This window comes from Haliaeetus leucocephalus, unplaced genomic scaffold (assembly GCF_000737465.1).
Source record: "Haliaeetus leucocephalus isolate CR32 unplaced genomic scaffold, Haliaeetus_leucocephalus-4.0 Scaffold184, whole genome shotgun sequence".
Classification (NCBI taxonomy): domain Eukaryota; kingdom Metazoa; phylum Chordata; class Aves; order Accipitriformes; family Accipitridae; genus Haliaeetus; species Haliaeetus leucocephalus.
This window is the reverse complement of record NW_010972620.1, coordinates 5,708,045-5,729,990: the sequence shown is the minus strand read 5'-3', so window position 1 is coordinate 5,729,990 and position 21,946 is coordinate 5,708,045. Positions and strand designations below refer to the sequence as shown.

Genomic DNA, 21,946 nt, shown 5'->3' with positions numbered 1-21,946 from the left:
TTGGCTCAAAATTCTCATAGTGCCTTCCCAATGGCAGTGACCAATACACAAATACTTCCACGAAAGATAAAGGACAATGAGAAAAATGGGTGGAAACATTCCACAAAAACCCCTGAGTTCACTTTAAAGTTGTTTTTGTTAGGGTAAACATGGGCTGAAGCAAGGAGGGGAGATATATATAGAAGTAAATTACATGAAAAACTGATGAGGTTTTTTGTGCAGATACTTTGACTTCATGGGTTACAAGAAAGTCTTTCCTTGGTAAACCCCAAAACATACCAATAATGGCCTCTTTAATGAATACATGAAGTACTCCATTGCTGTAGAAGTTGAGTTCAAAGACAGCAGGTATTGTTGTGCTGGGAGTGATGAAGAACTCATTGTTTCGGCTAGTGTTTGTGATATTTACACAGTTCCCCAACAAGTGGATGGCATGCATGACAACATCATCTGAGTTTCCTGAAAATCCCAAGTCAAAGTCACGGGCTAAGACCTCCTCCTTCATGGAGAAGAAATCTTCTACCAACCTGGAAAGATCAGTTCCCTAGAAATAAAAAGAGAATCACACTGTGAAACAATATTTCTGCACAGCAGTTTATCTGTAAACCACATAACCATGTATATAGCAAACACATAAACAATACACTAATTGTCAATAATCCAAAACACAACAGTCATATTAGAAAAAACTTATTTTCATGGAGATTTTGCTAAAATAGTCCACAGGTTTTGACTTACATGCAATTATATTTTAAAGCCATACAGCTATTTGGGAATGGAAGTTTTTTGTTTGCTCCTTGGTTTATTTCACAACCTGTAGAGACCTGAGGTGTTCTTCAAGAACATGTTAGAGATATCGTATTTTGATTACCTATGCTATAAAAGGAATAATCAATTATCTGGGAATATTGAAATTAACAGAACTCTTCATGTGGTTGGGGACATGAGGAAAAGCTTTTCCTCAAGCACTTTCCTTCCTTGTTTTTTGTCTAGATGGCTTCAGATCAGATTGTAAAACGCTTCTTTGATCCCACTATTGTAGGAAATTGGAAAGACTGGACAGACAGGAATGGTGATACTATCCTTGACAAGCAAGATTACATATCTGACCAATATCTTTCAATTTGTTCTTGATTTATGTGCAATAAAAGCTTCAGATAAGAGGGAGAAGGAATTTCAGAAAAAAATGCAAAACACATTTGTAGGAGAAAAAAAAAATTCTTCCAAGCCCCACGCACAAGACTTCACTTAAACATAAGTATCATTCTGCCATCATGATATAATTCTAGTACTGAGGAACAGCAAAACTAATTTGAAAATTAACAGAAGAATTTCTAGCATATTCAATGGTGAATGTGTTTTGAGATCTAAAACCCAATCTTAATACAATTAACCAAAACCATGTATTCTTTAAAAAAAGCATAACTACATTTTGAATTACAAAACTGTTTCCACATGAGTATTTATTATCATCCCATCAATAATGGCTTATCTTCAAGCATCCATTACTAACTAAAATATTAGTATTCAGACTACCTAAAATGCACGTTAATTTAAATGCATCTTTCTTCTTTTGTAAGTATCATGCAACAGTAAAATGCATGCTATTTTTTTTAATTAAAAGGCCGAAGCAATGTTTGGCTATTTGAGCAGCATGGAAGCCTTACCTGCCTGTGTCTGTACAGCAGCAAGCAAGCAACAATATGGGTAGACATCACAGCACAGGACTTGTTAGCAGCTAGAGGTAAACAAGATAAACGTGTTAAGCACCTGACAAGTTCAGAACATCATTACAAGTGAAAGAGTACCCATTATTTAAAAAAAAAAAAAAAAAAAAAAGTGATACTGGCACAGAACTGTACCTTCTGAATTAAATACAAAGTGTATTATGTGTACATAGTAACAATATTAAAAGTAATCAAATTAAAGTAACTTGAACTAAGAAGGTTTAGTAAAGCTTAAATGTTTACTAAGCTAAGTACCATTTTGTATGCATCTTTTATACCACAAATCACAGAAATCACCGATCTACTGACTGAAGCATACACCACATAACCTATAAAACCTGGCAAAACTGGTACATGCAGCTAGATGAGTTCATGTGAGTATGACCTTAAATAATGCCATTAAGACACTGCCATAACTTCTTACATGAAGTGGTAAGAAATCAGTGTATCAACATGACAAACACTTCAGAGTACAGCAAACTCAGTATACTAGTCCAAAAAGTTAACAAATACAAAGGTTAACAAAACAGAATAAAAAGCTTGTACTTAATCAGAAAGAAGAGTTTATAAAACTTTGAAGAGGAGGGAGAGAGGCAAAGGATGGAGAATTGTCAAGACAGCATTTGAAGCCATGAAATGATCACCTGAATGGAGGGAATTGGGAAGCATGACATTACCAAAAGAGCAAGGTAGTTCATGCAATCAGCAAAACAAAACAGGTAGCAGACAGTGATACTGTAACACTTACTGAACAAAATATGCTCAGCCAAGTTGGCTATCAGCTCTCTTCTGAAGGGTTCACTGGTGATATCCCTGGAGTTGGGCAGTGAGGCCTCTGTACCTTCATCCACAGTATCATTAGGTCTGAATACAGAATAAAAATTCACACTATGACATTTAGATTTTGATCAAACTGTAAAGTAACCTAGACTGTTTGTTTGGTTTTTTTTTTTAATATACACTAACTGAACTACAGCACAAAAAACCACTATGCAGTCTGGTAAAGGCACAAAAATGTTATGTGTAACAAGCTCCACAAAAATTCTAGTATCTACCACCTCTTCCAGATTATTTCTTCACACTAAACAACAATCCAAGATAAGACTACCAAAAGAAAAATTGCAAGCTTGTCCTATAGCTATTCGTGACTTTGCCATTACATCATTTGCACCCCACAGCTCTTCTCCTTCAATGAATATGGACAACAGTAGATTAAGCAAACCTGCCTAAAAGCCAGCTTCCAGCCCAGCCTCTCTACAAACTAGAAATGGTCTTTTGAATGGACCTACAACTTTCTAAAGATAAATTACTGACTTTGTCTCTACTAGGAGCACACAGGTTTGTACAAGTCCAGCAAAGACCTCAGCTACAATGTGTATCTGTATAACAAATGCGGATCTAGCCCTTGAGCCCAGTTTTGCAGTTCTGAGTGACAGTCACCTCCCTGAGCAAGAGGTACTCACTCCCAAGTCCTGTTTGCTTTGGAATTGTACCAAAACCCACCTGAAATGTTTGTGAGGTTTAAAAACAAATCCTACATTTTTGATTGTGTTATTTTTTCCCCCTAAGTTATTCCATAAAATTTAAAATTAAACCAAGAGAAGTCTCTAAAATTTAAAAAAGAAAAACAAAGCCTCCTCGAGCTTATTTAAATAGAGCTCCCCAGAAAGAATGCAACTCTCATAATAAATTGCACAGTTACAATTGTCTTAAGTTTTTAGTTTTTCTATACATAATTAGATTACCCTTGGAGAGTTCAAGTACTACTTGGAATGTAACACAGAAGAGTAAAAAGACAAACAAATAAACAAACAAACAAACCCCAACCTGTCCTCCCTCTCCCCAACACCCAAAAAATCTCTACCTCGACGGAAGTATAGCTGGTAGCAAAGCTTGTTCCAAAGAAAGAGGAGCAGGCACAGGTTTTTGGCTTTGGCTGTTTACATATTCCTGTTAAGAGAAGACTTGTTATTTTTTGTACTTTTTCCACCTAATACTATTATTATACGAAAAAGGCAATTATTCAAAAACACAACTGTGATTAAAAATAGCTCACACTAAAAGAGCAGTAATAAGGTCACAGAAATTAAACGTTTTCAACCATTTATTTGCTTTTGATGTTATTTTATGAAAAGGCAGACTTTCCACAGCAAGGAATCCGTACTTCATGAAATACATTGCAACAAAAACAATAGATAACCCCTGACAGCACCCTGCTGGGAACAACTCCTTTGAGACTACCTTCTCCATGATTAAATTAATGAGAACTGCCTTCATCAACATGAGTGAAAGCAAAGTCTAATACCCATTCAGAACCAACATCGAGACTGTAATTATTGCTTGCGGCTGCTTTCCTCAAACACCAGGATAGGGAACTTCTCCACAGGTAAACACCAGTTGCAAGACCCCTCACAGTGCCACAAACTAAAGCACCCAGGAAGCAGGCAGGGTACTGCATGCTTGGTGTTCTTGAATCCCAAATTTCTCAAAAGCCAAAACACCTCTCCTTACAGGTTAGCATTTACATTATTCTGTTTTCAGGACACTGTGTTCTTTCAGTTTCTATACAGACTGATGTGGGAAACTAAAGAGCCACTTAACCTGCTGGTCAGGAAAACAGTTCCCTCCCAGGAAAGCTGCTCAAAAGACTTTCCCAGCCAGCTCACCCTCCTCTGCTTCTAAGCCTGTGCTCACAGAACTGCAGATGCCCAAAATTAACCCCCAAAGCTCATCTCCTTTCAAAAAACCTGCAGTGACATAACTACATCAATTTAAAAATACAGTTACACTTCTGCAAATCTTGGTTAAGGCATACTTAAACAATTTGTCATTTATTACCTTTCTGGAGTACAAAAATGAAGACTTATACAAATAAGACCTGACAGAGGTTGCTAGGAAGGTATAGAGTGATTAGCATTTCACTAGATTAAGAGGGCAGATAACCTTCTTTTCCTTATACTGATCCAAGAACAACTGTTAACTCCCTACCAAGAATAGCCCACGCCTTCTCCTTTGGAAGTGAATTAATATCTTTCCCTACTATGCTAATTACAATGTGGTGCAGACGGTCACAGTAATTTCATGTTGCGGTAATTGAACCCTCCAAAGCTCTCCAACCTACTGCTTTTCTGAGAGAAGTAGGGCAGAAAGAAGAACACCTAATTAATTTGAATAATGTTCCAGTAGGTTGTTGTTACAGTAGTTAATCTTATTAAAGTCACACTAAAAAATAAGGTATACTGTAGCAGAACACAGATTAGTGAAATGCAGATAAGTATAGTACTAGCAGATTCTGCAAAGAGATCAGAGAAAATTTAAAAAGTGAAGGCAGATACGACTGCACCACCCCATTCCCTGAGAAACTACACAACAGCATTTGGCGAACTACTGTTGGTAACAGTTGTAAACTAATAACAAACTGTGACTTTCAAAGACTATGCAGAATATTATGATACATTATCCATGATAATTTTATAGCTACTAATTTGCTTAGCACTTTTAAAAATGCAGTGAGATAAATGCCCTTCCTCAACAATAGTGTAAGCCATTAAATTACTTAAACTGGAGAACTGTATTCAGTTTCCTTCAACTCCAAATGTCTCTACAACATCAAGAATTACTATATGGTACAAGGATAACTTTAAAGATTGTTTGTTAACACAAAACAAACAAACCAAGAACCCCAGTAAGAATACTTACGCCATTTCAAAACTAACATAACCCTTTATATCAACTCTGAGACTATTTCAGCTTAACACAAATGTGTCCAAAGATTCATGCATTCAGCAAAACAGGGATACTTTTGTACCGCTGGAATCGACTTCAGCGAATAATGCTAGTGATGATAACCCACAAATAGAAAAATCAAAATAAATGTGTCCCACTATTGAAACACCAAGAATGTCAAACATTCAAAAGGATCTTCAAAATATCAAACTTACTTTTAAGGAAAACGGTTGTGCAAAATCTACCCTGACACATCCGTAATTCTTCCGCAGCATTCTGAAGACTCCTCTAGCTATACTCCAAAGACTTTCATTCTTCTTAGGCTTGCCCTGGAAAACATAGGTGGTTGGTTTGGGTTTTTTCCAATTTGCAATTAAAAGGTTATGTTTAAAATTAAAATGCATGCAACAGCAGACAAAACAAGGCCGAATCTTTTGACACACCTTATAACTTCCAAGTAAATCTAGGGAACTATTGTTTTCCATAGAAATCCACTTGAACATATTATTTGTTATGTCATGAATTTGCATTTAGAAGTATGTCACCCATACCTCAGCACTCCCTATCAGAGAGGTTTTGTGATTCATGGCTGTACGCTCTTCAGCACTAACACCAAGTACATGTGACAGAGGATACTACTAGCACATTGTTTAACTATGTAACACATTTTCCTGCACATAAACAGAAAGTCCCCTAGGCAAAACAAGTTGTTCAATTGCTCTTACCAGCTGTTCACTGTTGTAGTGACCTTCAATTATGCGATCATAGGAGATTCCCACAGGTATAATTAGGACGTCAGGAGTTGCATTTGAGAAGAGAGCATCCACCACCACAGATAAAAGACCTGCTCTAGCTCCAGATGTCTTTCCACTTCGAGACCGTGTGCCTTCCAAGAATATTTCTAAAAACTGCTGCTGTCTCAACAATTCTTCTATGTGCTGAATAAAAAAAGATTGGAGAAGAGGAAAAAATAAATATCTAATTATATCGGCAAATTCACATTTGAAATATATTGTCAGCAACCATTTCCTTTTAAAAACATTGGAAGATCATGAGTTGGCATGAATACTTGTGAAAAAAATAAAGGCAATAATTAACAAGTAGTATAATGCCATTTGTTCAAGAACTACATCTCTAGCAACAGTTGATCTAGCCGATCTGCATACATCTCTCCTTCTGGTTCCTCAGTACATTCCATCTTCCAAGATGCAAAACCAGCTATTATACTGAATAGCACAAAGGATTACATCAACCCATCATAAACAGAGACTTCCATTAAGTTAACAGAATCAGTGTAGATATGCTTCAGAACAAAAGAAATCAGAGAAACAAGGCTTAAGTTTAACATTATTTCAGAGAGTATTAATTAATTCCACTTTCTTTAATAAGGAGTACGCAAGGTGAAAATCTGCTCATCCTCAAAGGTGCTGGGCATTCAATTCTCTTTTATTCTACACATTCAAGACTTCATACAAAAATGTATCCTTTTTTTGCAGCATGAAGCCTAAGACAAATTCAAAGCAGTAAAAAACATCCCCAGACAGATGGCACTCTCCCTTCCATTTGCCACCTGACTGAAATGCTACCTACAGAAACAAAGACAAGAAATACATACCACATAGAGCAAAGCTCTGTAGAGGAAGTCCTTACGACCATCAGGACTCTGATCTAACTTTCGACGAATGAAAAATCCTCCTAGCTTGCGGATCAACGTGCTATGTAATAAAGAAGAATTGTACTCATTGACTTTAGCTTGCAGGAAACTATCACACGTCCAGTATGAAATTCCCAGCATGCAACAGGAACTGAAATTACTGAAATTCTCAAAGACTAAAATGTGTTACACTATTTGCACATGATGGGACCACACAAATATTACTCTATTTAACTTAAGAAACAGGCTTCTCTACACTGTCTTGCTTCATTTCACTCCCTTGACAGACCACTTACCCTCTGCAGTGACCCTGACTGGGAGACTATTGTACACTGAGATCTTGGTGACCCACCTAACAGTTAACCTGAGCTGGCCCAACTCTGTGCTGTGCTGCATGCACATACAGCATGGCCTTCGTACCCATGTTGTACTGCACATACCCCTTGGCTGCAGGATCAGCTCAGCCAGCTAATTTTAACAGAGGAGCCTGCAGGCAGCTCCCACTTGGCACCAGCAATTACGCCGCCTGCGCGGCCTTGCCTTTATCTAACAGTGCAGTAAGAAGTTCTCATGAGAACATCCTTTCTGCCTGACAGAAGAAATGACGAATACAGTTGTTTTTGTGTAAGAAAATCCTATACTAGCTCAAACAACCAAAATGGGGTAACCCTTTCTGCAGACACGGTCTGCACGGCATGCTGTGTGTGGATCGGAGGCTCGCTGGATAAAAGACCTTAGGTTCTTCAGCCACTTCTTCAGAAATGTAATTTAAACAGAGACCAAATTGGAGTACTTTCCCACAAAGTATTATTCACTCAGTATTGTTGTTGCCCATTAGCCAGCTCATTAAACTTAATGAAGAAGAGTTGTCCATTCACAACACTTTTTCACATACTCATCTTTCCTTAGTCACCCACCCACTTTGAGACTCCTAGAAGAAAGGAATACCCTTCCTTAGGTTAAGGAAGGATGTAACCCTACTTAGGTTATGACACAGTTTCTCAGAAGGATTTTGTTATGCTCTCTCTCTCTGAGCATGTAATAAGAACCAAAGATGTTCTATATGATGGCCCATTAATACTCAGACTGTCTTACACTTGGACATAACATATACTGCACAATAGGTCACCTGAAGAACCCCTACCTCAGCCTTTTTCAAATAAGAAGACGTTATTACCTGAAGATGGGTATGTTGAGATTGTTCCCTGCAGCAATGTAGGGTGCTTTGATGTTATGGCAGAAGAGAATGAATGTAAGGAGCAGGTAGTCAATGTGGGATTTGTGAACAGGCAAGAAGATAAGAGGCAAATTCATCTACGATGGCGAGAGTAGGAAAAAAGAGTTGGTAAGAAATGTGGAATATTACTCCTTTTCTAAAATCCATTATTGAGATTGCTAGCATCATATAATCAGAACTGATGGTAATTTCCAGTTACCATCATTCACTTTGTTTACTTCTGGTTTTCATTCATCTGTGACAACAAGAACATTTTAGTCAACTGTACTTAATTTTCATGGACTGTAGTTTTTAGTTGTATGCATTACATCAACAATGATTAATATACCCAGTTTCTTCCGACTCTCAGTATTGAGACAACAATCAAACAATTAAAGGGATGTGGCCAAATCATCAGTGTCACCAAAGAACTGCTATTTCTATTAGATATCAGCAAGGATCTACGAATACTGGGGTTCCCAAACACTGTAATCGAAAGATAACAGAAAATATTAGGAACCTTTTTTGTTTGTTTGTTTCAGTTATCTATCCATCTTTCTAAGGTAAACCCTGCAAAAAGAATCAATTCCTTTGAGTGTGGAAAAAAAAAAGGTAGAATTTAGGACTTATTTTGATCAATTTCAATAAATATCAAAGGACTGGGAACAGACTGCTGGTAAGGAACAGGAAAAGTTTATTTCTTAAAGACTTTTATTCCAAATTAAGGTAAGACTGAAAAATCCTAAATAGACCTATTAATTTATTACCGTCTGCCTCAGCACAAAAAAAGAAATAATACTGGATGCAGGTTATCTGAGATAATCATTCAGCCTGATAGTTAAAATTTGATCCTGAACAAAGGTAAAACCAGAGTGCACATAGTATTTTAGGTTACACAACTCAGAGAGCATTACATTTAATTAAAACACTATTTCACAGATATGAGGCAGTTCTATCTACAATCTAATATCGTAAAGACTTAGCAGAGCTCTCCTAAAAAGTGCTGTAAACATTAATAGAAACTACTTCAGAAATGTACCTTACTAGATCCTTTCCCACCCTCCCTTACCTCTGTTGCTGCTTTGACCATTTCTATTTGACCTCTGTGGATCTGAATATTCCAGAAAAAGCTGTTAAACAACTTCAGTAACACCCAGCCAGTCAACCTGAAGGAAGAACAAACACAACTCAAAAAGCTTCATTCATTTCTGACTCCATTTTATATTTCTTCTATATTCTTTTTTATATTTCTTCTATTTCTTTGCCCTTTGAATAAGGGCAAAGCCATAAAACCTAATTACTTCATATTCAAACAAAATTACTATAAAATCCAACTGCTTAACAGGTTTTTGCCTATCAGCTAAGCCATGGTTAATAACCACATTTCAGCTTCCTGCAGTTATGACACAAAACTTGTGTCAACCTCATTGAAAGCTGTTCAAAGGGCAGAGACCACTTTACATAGGGGGCAAGTTAATGGAGGTGCTATGATCAATTTATGATAATAACTAAGCTAGTTAGGTGACATGTTAGGTGACAGCACATATCTGGTCTTGTGGGAGAACTTAATACAGTTACAAAAAATATAGGCTTTGCACCACAAAAGTTGGTGAAGGGGACTAGGAACATGGCAGAGACAAATTAATCCTTAGTAGCAAAGGTAGACATCACAGTAGAAGATTTTATCTCAGGTAAGATTTTATCTCAGGTAAGATTTTATCTAAGGTACTTATAGCTGCAGGTTATGATATTCAATGGGCCACTGCAAAAAAGATCTTTCATCACAGTCTAAGATGCTGCAGCTAGCTGCTCTCACCCACATCAGCCTAAAACAGATACTAATAGAGATACTAATACTGGTCTAAGCATTAGCACCAAAACTAGTTTCAGAAGGAAAAAAAAAAAACCGTGTATTTAATCTTATCACAAGATTTATCCCTTGAAAAGGCAGCGGGTTTCTGTTGCATCTGAAAATGAAGAATAACTACCATTTCATTAGTTAACATTAGAAAAGGGATTATTATGAATAATGCATTATTTTTTTAGAATAATTATTATTTATGAATAATGTGTTACAAGCTCTGCTGGTATAATACAGAGAGAGCTTGGCCGTCCTTCTACCCATTGACAATACTGACGAGTCATTTCTCTTACCTGATTAAAGCAGGTGACACATTTGCTACCATTTCCTGGAGAATTTTCCTAGCTTTTTTCTTCACTTTGTTGATAGCTTTAGGATCCGTTTGAGCAAAACTACCCGGAGCACTTGGTTCAGAAGCTTCATCTACAATGGCCTTCTGGACTCTTAGCGTTAAAAAGTAAAACTTATGAGACAGTCCCACAACAGAAGAGTTCAAGACACAGACAATAACTGCTGGGAATGAGCTATATATTACTACAGGAGTAACTGGCGGGCATAAAAGAATATGCACACTAAAGTATTGTGTACTCCAAATGCATTAAATTTAGTTCAGTAGTTTTCTAAGTTCTGATTAAATAGGTGGATGATGGATGAATGTGCTCAACTTTGACCATATAAAATAGTATGTACGTAGATCAGAGGCACGGATATCAAGTGATTGCCAATTTTCAGAAATGGTTAATAAGGTTAAAAATACAGAAAGAACAGCCGAAATCTCCTCTTTGTTAATATTTTCTTTTTCCTGCCATAGCAATTTCACTTACCTCACTAGACAGATTTATGCAGCAGCTATTTTGCACTTCTACAGTATCTTCCCCCTTGAATTCTCAGTTTTACTAAGTGTAACTAAGTTTTATAAGGGCTATTTTCCCCATTTAAAACATACCTAAGAGAGATTAAGTGGTTTAACACACCATAACTGTGGCGCAATGTGGTCTGCTTTACTTTTCAAAAGCAACACTATCATCTCCAGATGGGACTCGAACATTAAAAATTCAGGAAAGTTAGGAATGTTAATGTAGGCAGTGTGTGCCCTCTGACAAAAGTAGACTCAAGCAGTGGGCACGTGGTGGAATTTTTCTGTGTCCAGGGAAAACTGATACCTTAATAGCTAATCAGGGACTCAATGGGCCATTGAAAATGTGGTATATGAAATGGAAAACACGCTCCACAAAGTAAAGGGTGGGTATTTCATTCTATAGCCTCTTTCCAGTTTTGCCTCGCAATCTTGGTGTACACTCAGGTGTACACTCTGAAATGCTGCTTTCCTATTATTTCTGAAACACTGACAACTTCTGATGACTGCAGTATGATTTCAGTGGTAGTGATTTACATGAATTAGATAAACAAATGTTTGAAGAGTTCCCATGTAGCAATTTATTTTTCTGTGTACTGTCTGCTGTCCACCACTATGCATCATTCATCTGGTGATTTATAATTATTAATCTCCCCTCTTTTACTATTCAAACAGAAATTGCAAGCTACAGTCCTGAAAGGCTGTGCTGAAGATACTGTATCTTCTAATATTTTAAATAGTCTGATTGTCATAACCTGACACTTCTAAATTCTGAAGTTGTATTATAATGTATCAGCCATTCAAAAAAATCATTTATTTTGCATTATCTTACCTGCTGTTATTCAGCACATTTTCTGTCAGATTCTTGGCAAACATACCCTTATGAACATCCCTCTCTTGCACAAAAAGGACATAACAAAAGCGTCTTGCAAGCCACCCTCTGTACCTACAAAAATATGAAGGGTATTTGAGAGTGACCCTCAAAATATTTCACTGCCAAAAAAAGAAATATTAAAACCACCTAAAAATACAATTAAGAAGCAAAGGTAAGTACAATTTTATGAAGGGCTGCCTAAAAGCTTCTGTATCTTCTAGTAAACTGCCAATATGTTAATGTTATGGATGAAATAACTGATGCGTAGCACAAAATACCTGAGACAACTGAGGTCTACGTTACTTCAATTCAGGGTGATACTGGCCTTAAAACATCCACAGTCTCAGAGGAAAGTAGCTACACACCAGCATACGCATTTTGTCTGTCCGCTGGAACCGTCTCACCAGCTCAGCGAGGACAAAAGAAGAGCTAGTGCCGATTTCCGATTCAGTGACTTTACAGTGAGGAATGTAAATGCCCAACTAAGAGGTTTGTCAACTGCTTCAAGAAACATCGAGTCCTCTTGGGAAAGTTGCTTACATTGTACGCAGAGAGTAAACTCTCACAAACACTTCTGAAAATATGTTCGCATTAGCCACCAACACTAAAAACAATTTTTTTGTAATCTTTTCTTCCTTGCTAGTGTTTTTAAACACCCAGCCCTACGTGCTTCCTATGTACCTTCTCCTTGCAAAGTTTTAACAGGAGTAGAACCACTAAATAATCAGTAAATCTCTCTATGCATTCAAGTGTTTAAGTAAGGCAACTTAGCTTATGCAGCCAGTCCCTTCCTTTTAAATTAACCCTGTCCTCCACTCTCCAGATCATATAAGCAGCAATCACCTGAGAAAATGTTACTTTGAACAGTTTTCCTAACATCACAGAAGATGCATGTGACACATGAAGGGCTAAAATCCAGTCCCCAGCAGTGAATATTTACTATTTTCTCTCCTCACCACCCTCACTCACCAGGCCAGGACTGGACAAGCCACCACTCATGCAGGACTCCTGAACAGCAGAGCTGATGTGATGGGACAGAATTAACAGTTGGAAGAAGAAATTAAATTCTGGCCATTCCTAAGACTAGAGCAGTCAGTATTATGCAAAAACCCTGTCCTGAGGACTGCTGGCGCAATGCATCACTGATGCTGTAGTGAGAGTCCCAGACAGAACCGTGGGTGGCAATGCTCATGCTGCTTTCCATGCTGGAGTGCCGCTAAGGTCTCACTCCTTGTCGTCACCCGAGTTACTGATCTTGGCTGTTAAACCTCCCTACCACATTTCAGTAAATTTATACATGTGTTAAAACCAGCTAGGAAAGATGAGAAGGAACTTTTACACTACAAAAGGCCAAACCACCTGAGTGCACAGGCCACTCGCACTGTTAATTGAGTGCACACGCACAAGCCATCGGCACTGTCTGACACATAAAGGTTATACAAGTGTTCAGACCATCTCGAAGGACAAAGAATTTTGCTATTCACGCTGTCAGGGAAGTAGACTGGTGACTCTGTTTTAATTGCTTTTCCATTTTTCCCTTCTCATTGGAGTTTGAAAGCCTTACTGATTTTTCTAAAAAGCAAAGCTAAGGATATCCTTCTTTCTGACAACAATTTTGGTAACTATGAACATATCATCACAACAGCACGCAGCTATTGCAGGGATCTGTCAAGGTATAAAGGCTTCTACGTTCATTTTACAGCTTAGATATGACATAGTATAACTAGAAAAATCTGTTTTCTAATCGTGTAGCAATGATAGCAGACAAAAACCCCACAGAATAGACCCAGTCAAGATATATTATAAAACTGACATATTCACACCTCAGAAAAAGGCTGTAGTAATGTCTCGATACAGGTACAGTATGCTAGCAGTTAAAGAGAATCCCTCTTGCTTTCTAAGGCCAAGAAACTGTGACTATGTAACCCCATGAGACCTCAGAACTTCATTAAAATTCTCAATTTTCAGACTATAATGACATTCTGAGCTAAAGGCATTTTATTTCAGAATAATTCATTAACCCATTTTTTGTTGCCCTTATATTTCTAATTTAAGTAATTCTGACCATCCAAAACCATTCAAGCATTAGACTTCTGAAACTAATTTTAAAAAAAATGTTAAAATTAAACACTATTTCTGTTCTTTTTCTGTATTCTAAACTACAAGCTCAACTTTTAAAAAGACATAATTAATTCAAATTGAAGAAAGAACAGCCTTGAACATTAGCTTCCTCCCTCTCAAGCACAGCACAATGCTGCCTTTCTTCCACTCAGACACTTTGGCTCATTTCTTTCAGGCTGCTGGCCTCTCTTTGTTTGCTCTGACTCTACGACAAACACTGCAGGACCTGCTTATGCTAATGATTACCGTAAAAAACTTAGCAAGCATTATTAACTTTCCAAAGAACAGAATAAAGATTTTTGTGTACTTCCAGTATCTTCATCCCAGAACACAAGATATCTTTCCAAAAATGCTAAGATACACCATCATTTTTAGGTCATATACACCATCCTTCAGGAGCTGCACTCTGCCACTGAGGCAGAGGAGAGACAGTCTCAGAAGACATGTTCAGATTTAATTGTCATTAGTGATAACAGTCAACACCCAAATTGTGAGCCAGATCTGCTCAGTAAATTAAAATGCAGCCTGAAGTCATTCTTGAACATGGGAATAAAACAGCTCCTCTCAGCATTATGCTACGGATGCTGCCATTTGCACTAGTGGAGAAAGGATTTAAACACGCTCTGGTTTTTGTGAAACAGGTTTGACCCTTACATTCCTTGTCTATAACCCCAGAGGACTTTGCCCAGCTCCCAAATACACACAGCCGGATTTAAAAAGCACATTAACTTTCCTGAAGTCAGCACCAATTCCTGCATTTTAGGATAGCAATATATATTCACTCAGTCCGGACTATCCTAGAGATTTCCCTGTGTAAGATCAGAACACACTGAATTTTAAAAGCAGAATAAAGACTTGCTACATTACCTCGTATGTGTTTCATTGATATATATGACATTACGTAGACCCAAAGAAGGAATACTAGCGTTGAAGAAGTTATCCTGTAAGACCAAGAAAAAAAAGGTTGGCGGACTACTTCGTTACATAGGAATAGTTGTGTCTTTACATTCATCATAACATTTAAGATAATGCAATATTTTTCACCTCTGTTATAAACAAAACCCAAAGCAGAGAAATGCTGAACTTGCTTATAAAGTACACACAAACTGTTCTGAAATGTACATGAAATTCAGAAGTACTATTCCTAACTCAAATACTTTCAAAGTATTCTCTAGGCTTTACTGCATACAGAAATGGTTGTATTGGTTGTATTCTTCAAGCCAGAATATTTTATCGCATTCTGATGTAATATAAACCAGGACTTGTCATAATACAGAACTCATATTTGAGACAGAACTTTATTAAGCCACATTCAGCGTTAGTATAACCATGAGCCTTTTGACACTCAGTCTGTGACAACCAGTTTGCCAGCAGATCAGGCATCACATAACGGCAGCCCAAGGGTCAGGATATCCATCCATGGTTAGGTGGCAAATCTCCACATTCCTGCTCTGCCTGAACAACAAACTCAATCCAGCTTTCTACATCCCTGATACAGACTCTACATGCCAGGCTATTAACTGTTCTGGGATGAGTTTGGGAGCAGTTCCACTTTGGATAAGAAAAAATATTCCTTGCCAGGAAGACCTAAACTTTGATATTACGTATTCCAAGTAAGTACCTTGACCGAGAGGCTAGTTTCTTTCTGCCCAAATAATACTTAATTATAAAACTGGTAGCATGCCAACAGTGAATTACAGCTAAAACCACTGGGACTGTGCATGTCAAGGAAGACAAAACATGACAGTGGAGGAGAAAGATGGTTACCAGCAACAGCTTAGCTGCAGAACAGCCTCGCTACCAATTTTGCAATGGGAATCAGGCAAGAGTCTCATTTGTTTGTATTTTGTTTAGGACATATCATTTGCCACAAATTAAAATATGTAAGTGTCCTATGTCACTTGCAAATCAGGTAGAAATTACGTGCTACAGTGGGAGCACACAGTCTTTTGCCCCATGTTAAAGCATAACTGCGTAGTACATACAATCAACAAATTGTTGCTCTAGGCTTTTAAGAGGAAACTTCAAGGTAATACTAATTTCTTTGACTGTTCACTGGTAATTTTTTGTGGATCTTAAAGCTAGATGAAACGTTCTGGTGAAGAGAAGTGAAATGACTTACTCTTGGTCTCCCCAAAAATCAGCAACAAATTTAAGTATCACTGAATGCCCAAGTCCACTCCAGTGCTTTAATCATTAGATTATAACCTCGCTCTGTGAAATTCATCCTCCAGCTGTAATGTCACACTTCAGCTTTTCCTTATTTAACTCTTCCCCCATCCTGTGTCAGGCAAAGGATGTGGTTCTATGAGACAAGTGAGCTGATACAGCATCTCCCTGCTGCTGCGCGGAAGAAGCCCAGCTCCTGCTACCACATCCTACCCTTTCCCACTGAACGCTATCCCTCACCTCTTAACTTACACCATCTCTAGTGTTCATCACACCCCTTAACGAGCCAACTTCATTCAGGCATGGCAGAAAACTAATACAGCCAGAGTAAATGAATAAATAAAGCAGGTAATTTTCTGCATGGTTAGTGAACTTGATCAGCCCCCAGGAGAGCAAGAAGGAAAACTATAGGGAGAAGCAAGACTGCCCACTCTTGAGCATCGGCAAGCTGTTAGTTTGGCCAACACACTTAAGGAAATGTGTCTCACTCATCCATCCCTTTTCCTTAAGAGAATTAACGAACAGGCTGCTCAAAAAAAAAAGAAATATCTGGAGTCCAATGAGAGGATCTGCTTTGTTATTGTCTGCTGCAAGGATGGTATTTTCTCCTTGTGGCAGAAGACAATAAAGGGCTTAATCAGGTCATGCCCCTTTCCTGAGTGGGATCTCAGGATAGGCAATTAGTTTCTTATTAAATGGACAAAATACAGAACAAGATTTTTATTTTTAAAGCATAATTCTCAACTTGAGAGGAAGAGCCTAATTACTAACAGACTAATTACTAAATGTATAAAGCCCTAAGTTGAGGATTCCTACACACCTTTTTACAAGTCAAAACACTTAAGTGTCTGTTAGAAGTAGTCTTAGTTTATCTAATTGCTTGTCTTGTTGCCCATATCATATGTAGCCTTCACAGAACATTTGGATTTCTATCCCACATTTGTATGTCATTGCTGCAATTTTCTATTCTGGCATAGGAATAGAGTGAAATAACAACTTTTCCTTGGTCAAAGAAACAAGCAAATTTTCACTCTAGTCCAGCCAATCATTGAGCTCAGTGCAGGTGTAACTGAGTGCGATTTAAAGCCCAGGGTGTACACGTAGTCAAATTACATGATGAACTGGTTGTAAACTATATTATGCCATTTATCAGCATTTTGCATCTTCAGTTTATGGAAAACCTGCCCAAAGCAGTTCAATAAAGTTCACATTTAAAATCAGCTTGCGCAACCTCTCTAGAGCCACTATGTTGACGCTGCTCCCAGCAGACAAATATCCCCACTATCATAACTGGCACTCCTTGTTTCCAGGCTGGGCAGAGTAGCCAGGAATCAGCCAGGTGTAGAAAACCACCATGTCTTCTCAAGCACAGGATTAATCTCTTCAAGTTTGAAGGGAACATATTGCTTACTTTCAAAACTATACTTATTCTGTGGATAGAGAATTAAGCATCTCAAAAGTAAGCCTTAACATAAGCACCTAAAAGTATGCCTTTCATATGCACCAAATTCCCATTATTAATCTACCAGAACAGGTAATTTTTTTCCATACAATTTCCTAGTGCTAATTCTGAAGAGCTGTTAAGTTTTCTGCAAGGAGTAAGTCCGCACTGAAAAGTGGAAGACAAAGCATCACAACAGGTCTGTGTCATCCATTAATTCCATGACAAAGAAAATATAACCATAAACAAAGTGAAAAACTATATTTCTTTATGAAGGAAGAACATTGTGACCTTAATTCTGAAAGTAACAAAACTACTGAAACTTCATTACGCTGCAACTACAAGTTATTGTCAAACATAATCCAGTCCGTAATCTTCTTACCCGGCTCTGGGGAGTGCATACATAGCAACACCGTCCCACAAACGGCCTTTTTCTGCTCAACAGAGTCTCTTTCCATTTTAAAGTGGCGGATCGGAAGAGAGTGGGCCTAGAGTTACACTCTCCCTGCAGAACAAAAGACCACTCTGTAAGTATCCAGAAATATACGTTTTACTAGGTATGTGAAAATTTTGAGTAAGAGGATTTGCCAGACACAACAACAACAACAAAAAACAAAAAAAAATTACCACCCAAAATTACATAAAACTAACAGAATTTTTTCCAAGATTTTTCTAAAATAAATTACATTATCTCCAGACGATGCCATTTTTAAAAATAAAAGCAAAATCACACTGTTGTACTTACGTATCTTAAGCACTGCAGCATTTGCTGACACACAAAATTTTAAAATAATAACTCTAATAAGAAACAGCAAGGAAACTGACAGCCGAGAGAAGTGGAAGAAATTAACAGTAAATTACTCTCTTAGTAATGTAGGGGCGCTTAGGTGTAATTAGGTGTAATATCAGCAATGTATATTAAGCTTTAACTGGACATCACCCTGTAAAATCGCAAGAAGACTGAATATACACAAAATATTAACTCCATTGACTCTGTACACCCTTTTTCAGCAGTTTCATGCAAAGTGATATGAAAAAAGAACCACTGTGCCTTCTCCAATGTTACGCTGTCTTTCTGAAGATTATAGAACCAAAAAAATCAGAGTAATTGTATTCACAGAACACATTCTCTTATGTTAGGATGTAATGAAAATATACTTAACTATAATTTTTACAAAGACATTGACTGTTCCCAATAAAGTCTACTGAATTATTGCTTGCCTGAGAATGAACACTGGATTGCCATTTTCTGAACCATATATTCTAAGTTTTTAATAAAAGGGAAGTTACAGAAACAAACCAAAACATTGTTTAAAATAGCACTTTTAAGTGGAAGAGAAGCAGGGTAGAACCAATACCTTAAACGAGCATAAGGTTTGGGAAACACAAATACAGAACATCACATACTCAGCTAGAAAGCCAGCCCAGCGAGAAACAACCCGAAAGTCAAAAGCAACACTCAAGATGCCTAAAAACTAAAACGTGCGTATATCACATTTGGCAAGCGGTATAAATTGGCAACTATTCCAAGGCTACGTCTTCCATCTGAAATAAACAAGCATCAAGATGCTAAGCCTGGCCCAATCGCTTCTCTATCACCTTCTGTAATGCTAAGTCTAAAATTAACCAACTTTGTAACAATACTGTCCTCCTTCTGCTTGCCTCCAAGCCCTGACTGAACTCACCACCACTTTCTTACAAAACCTCCTTCCCATCTCTTTTGTCTCACCTGCCTCTATCCCACTGCCTCACAGATCTTTTGGTTACTGCTAGTTGCTGTCCAATGTAACTTACATCTAGCTAGACAGAAAACCCAGCTGCCAGAATGTGTGTCCCTTCCCTCAACGCTGACCATGTCTCCAACTCTTCTTCTGTATCAAGTTCAAACTCCTCCTCCAGACCCGTGTCTAATTCTTCCTGACCTATGCTTCTAAACCAACTGCTATCAGCCCAGTCCCCATGTGGCTCTTTTTGTTCCACCCAGACCTCTCTGCTCACTGCCCCCTTTGCCTCCTCCAAATCCCAAGCCTCATTCAACAGAGGACACAGACTTTTAATAGGCTCCTTATTTATATCCACCAAATTTTCTCTGCGTCCTGTATCGCATGAAAAGCCCCAGCTACAATGGCTACATGACCGTGCACCTTTAGCTTCAGGCTCCTTTTCACTTGTGCATTTCAAACTACATCCTCCAGAACAGCAATGAGGTTTCTGTTTGACTTTCTGTTTGACCTCAGCCTACTCCAGAATGGGATTCTGCACATTTACTGCTATATAAAATGATTAGTAACATCACATCAGAAGACTGTAAGACTATCAATAGGGTTTGATAGGGTTTTTCTTTTCTAGCATCATTAGTCTTTGGCACAACACTGAACTGTTGGTTCCTCCTTACGTTTCAAGTTAAATTAAAACCAAACTGTATCATGCATGAGAGAGGTGATGCCTTATCTTCATTCTTCTTCATAATAAAAAAAAGTCCACCTTCGACGTGATGAAAAAATAAGATAAATATGGCCAGTAACATTCACAATTTTTACTTACCCATTCTTCACTGGAATGCTTACATCTACTGATACTACACTCTGCTGAGGTGGACAAATAGGAAACATCTATTGTTCCAAGGGACAAAGCAGTTTCATCCATGACCCAGGAGTTGAACTGAAGATCAGAAGCTGCAAAATAACAACATACTTACATACATATATACACACACACATAATTTCAGTGATGGGTATTTACCAAAAAATTAGCAAACTGGTATTTTTGCGCCCTTCATAAAAGTTAGGTTCTGAAGGAGTTTCACTGCAGTCAGAAATCAGCATGATTTTAATATGATAAAAAACCCAGCATATTTGATTTCCATAAACACAGCACACCAACCAGATATCTCCCTGTTTTTCTCTCCCTGCTTTTCTTCTCATTACAGGTCAGTATAGTCCCTTTATGCTTTTCCACTGTTCTTCACTGCATGGTTTAAACCATGCAGCCACATGAATACACATTTCAGCCACTTTCAAAAGTTTACTATTCTCTTGCACTCCATGACCTCACTCTTTCATCATTTGCTTCTCAAGGACACCTATTATCTACAGAAAAATTTATTTATGTTCTCTCCCGAGAGATCTCCTATCTCACAGTATATTTTATGCGTCTGATCTAGCTGTAGTCAAACCAGTTTGCAAACTCCTCAGAGGAAGGAGTGTTCTATACAAAAAGCACACCCCTAAATCTGAACGCGCTGCTGACATAAGTGACCTTACGGGCTTGTGGGATTAAAAAGCAGTAAAGTCTAAACTTGCACTATTATTTTAAAAGGGAAGTTTTATAGTTCATATAATAAGCACAATAAAGAATTCTCTCTTGGCCAAAGAAAAAAGAAAGTAGGCCTAACATATCAAAACCACTTGGCATTGTACGGTATATCCGCAAAAGACTACGAATTCAACTGCTTTGTTATGGTGAGCCACTGAAATAGGAATCCAGGCATTTTCGTCTAGAGAAACTGTAAAGTGGCAATACCGCCTCTTCCATCTGTCACTGCAAAGAAACTTATGCTCCAGCCAAGCTACGAGCCATCAGGAATGAGACTGTTCCCACCCTGTACGCTAACATTTGCAAAAGCAAGACCTAAAACTTTAGTCCAACATTTTGTCTTTCTTACCGTCCCCCCCCAAGCAGACACAAACCTCTCCTGTAATACCTCCACGTACAGAGCTCCCCATACAAACCAGCGTTCGAGCTAGTATATCCACGCACATACTTACCTTTACACACAGCCTAAGTACATAAGTTATCCTTTTTTCTTGGCTGGCTCTTACGCTCAATTTGCCCCTTTTTTTCTTTTTTTTTTTTTTTCATTAGCTAGCGCTCAGGCAAATTAACATCTACACCGCCCAGCAGATAAAAAAAAACCCGCTCACGACCATCCGGACGGTGAAAGCCAAACGCGTCCTCCCTGCGCTCAAGGTGACCTTGGCTGCACCGGCACACATAAAAGAGGAACTTTAAAAAAATACGTAATTAAAAGCCTGCCCGCGCAACGGCAGCTCTCCACGCACCTCCGCCAGAACCTGCCCCGCCGGCTGCCCGCTCTCCGCCGCGGCGCTCACGCCGTCGGCCTGCCGACGCACGCCATCCTCCGGGCTCCGACCGGGGCTCCGGCCCCCCGCACTCTCACGGCACCTGCTATAGAAGCAGAAACGCGGCGGCTGAGCGCGGGTATCGCCCGCCGACCGTCCCCGGGGCAGCGCCGGCGCCCGCTGCCAAGGGGCCGTCCCCGCGCTCCGCCGGACGCCGCC

General features: G+C 38.5%; 1 protein-coding gene across 1 annotated transcript in view; it reads right to left on the bottom strand.

Annotated features, from left to right (window-relative positions):
- Window positions 1-20,291, bottom strand: part of GPAM (glycerol-3-phosphate acyltransferase, mitochondrial) — a 28,269-nt gene extending 7,978 nt beyond the window's left edge. The window contains exons 1-14 of the mRNA XM_010564743.1: window positions 20,190-20,291; window positions 18,028-18,150; window positions 14,903-14,976; window positions 11,873-11,986; window positions 10,478-10,627; window positions 9,393-9,489; window positions 8,285-8,421; window positions 7,069-7,168; window positions 6,179-6,391; window positions 5,669-5,782; window positions 3,592-3,677; window positions 2,476-2,591; window positions 1,668-1,738; window positions 280-544 (exon numbers count right to left, since the gene is read on the bottom strand). Of these exons, the coding sequence (XP_010563045.1) occupies window positions 280-544; window positions 1,668-1,738; window positions 2,476-2,591; window positions 3,592-3,677; window positions 5,669-5,782; window positions 6,179-6,391; window positions 7,069-7,168; window positions 8,285-8,421; window positions 9,393-9,489; window positions 10,478-10,627; window positions 11,873-11,986; window positions 14,903-14,976; window positions 18,028-18,150; window positions 20,190-20,291 (1,762 nt within the window). The remainder of the gene's footprint in view (window positions 1-279; window positions 545-1,667; window positions 1,739-2,475; window positions 2,592-3,591; window positions 3,678-5,668; window positions 5,783-6,178; window positions 6,392-7,068; window positions 7,169-8,284; window positions 8,422-9,392; window positions 9,490-10,477; window positions 10,628-11,872; window positions 11,987-14,902; window positions 14,977-18,027; window positions 18,151-20,189) is intronic.
- Window positions 20,292-21,946: the final 1,655 nt, after the last annotated feature.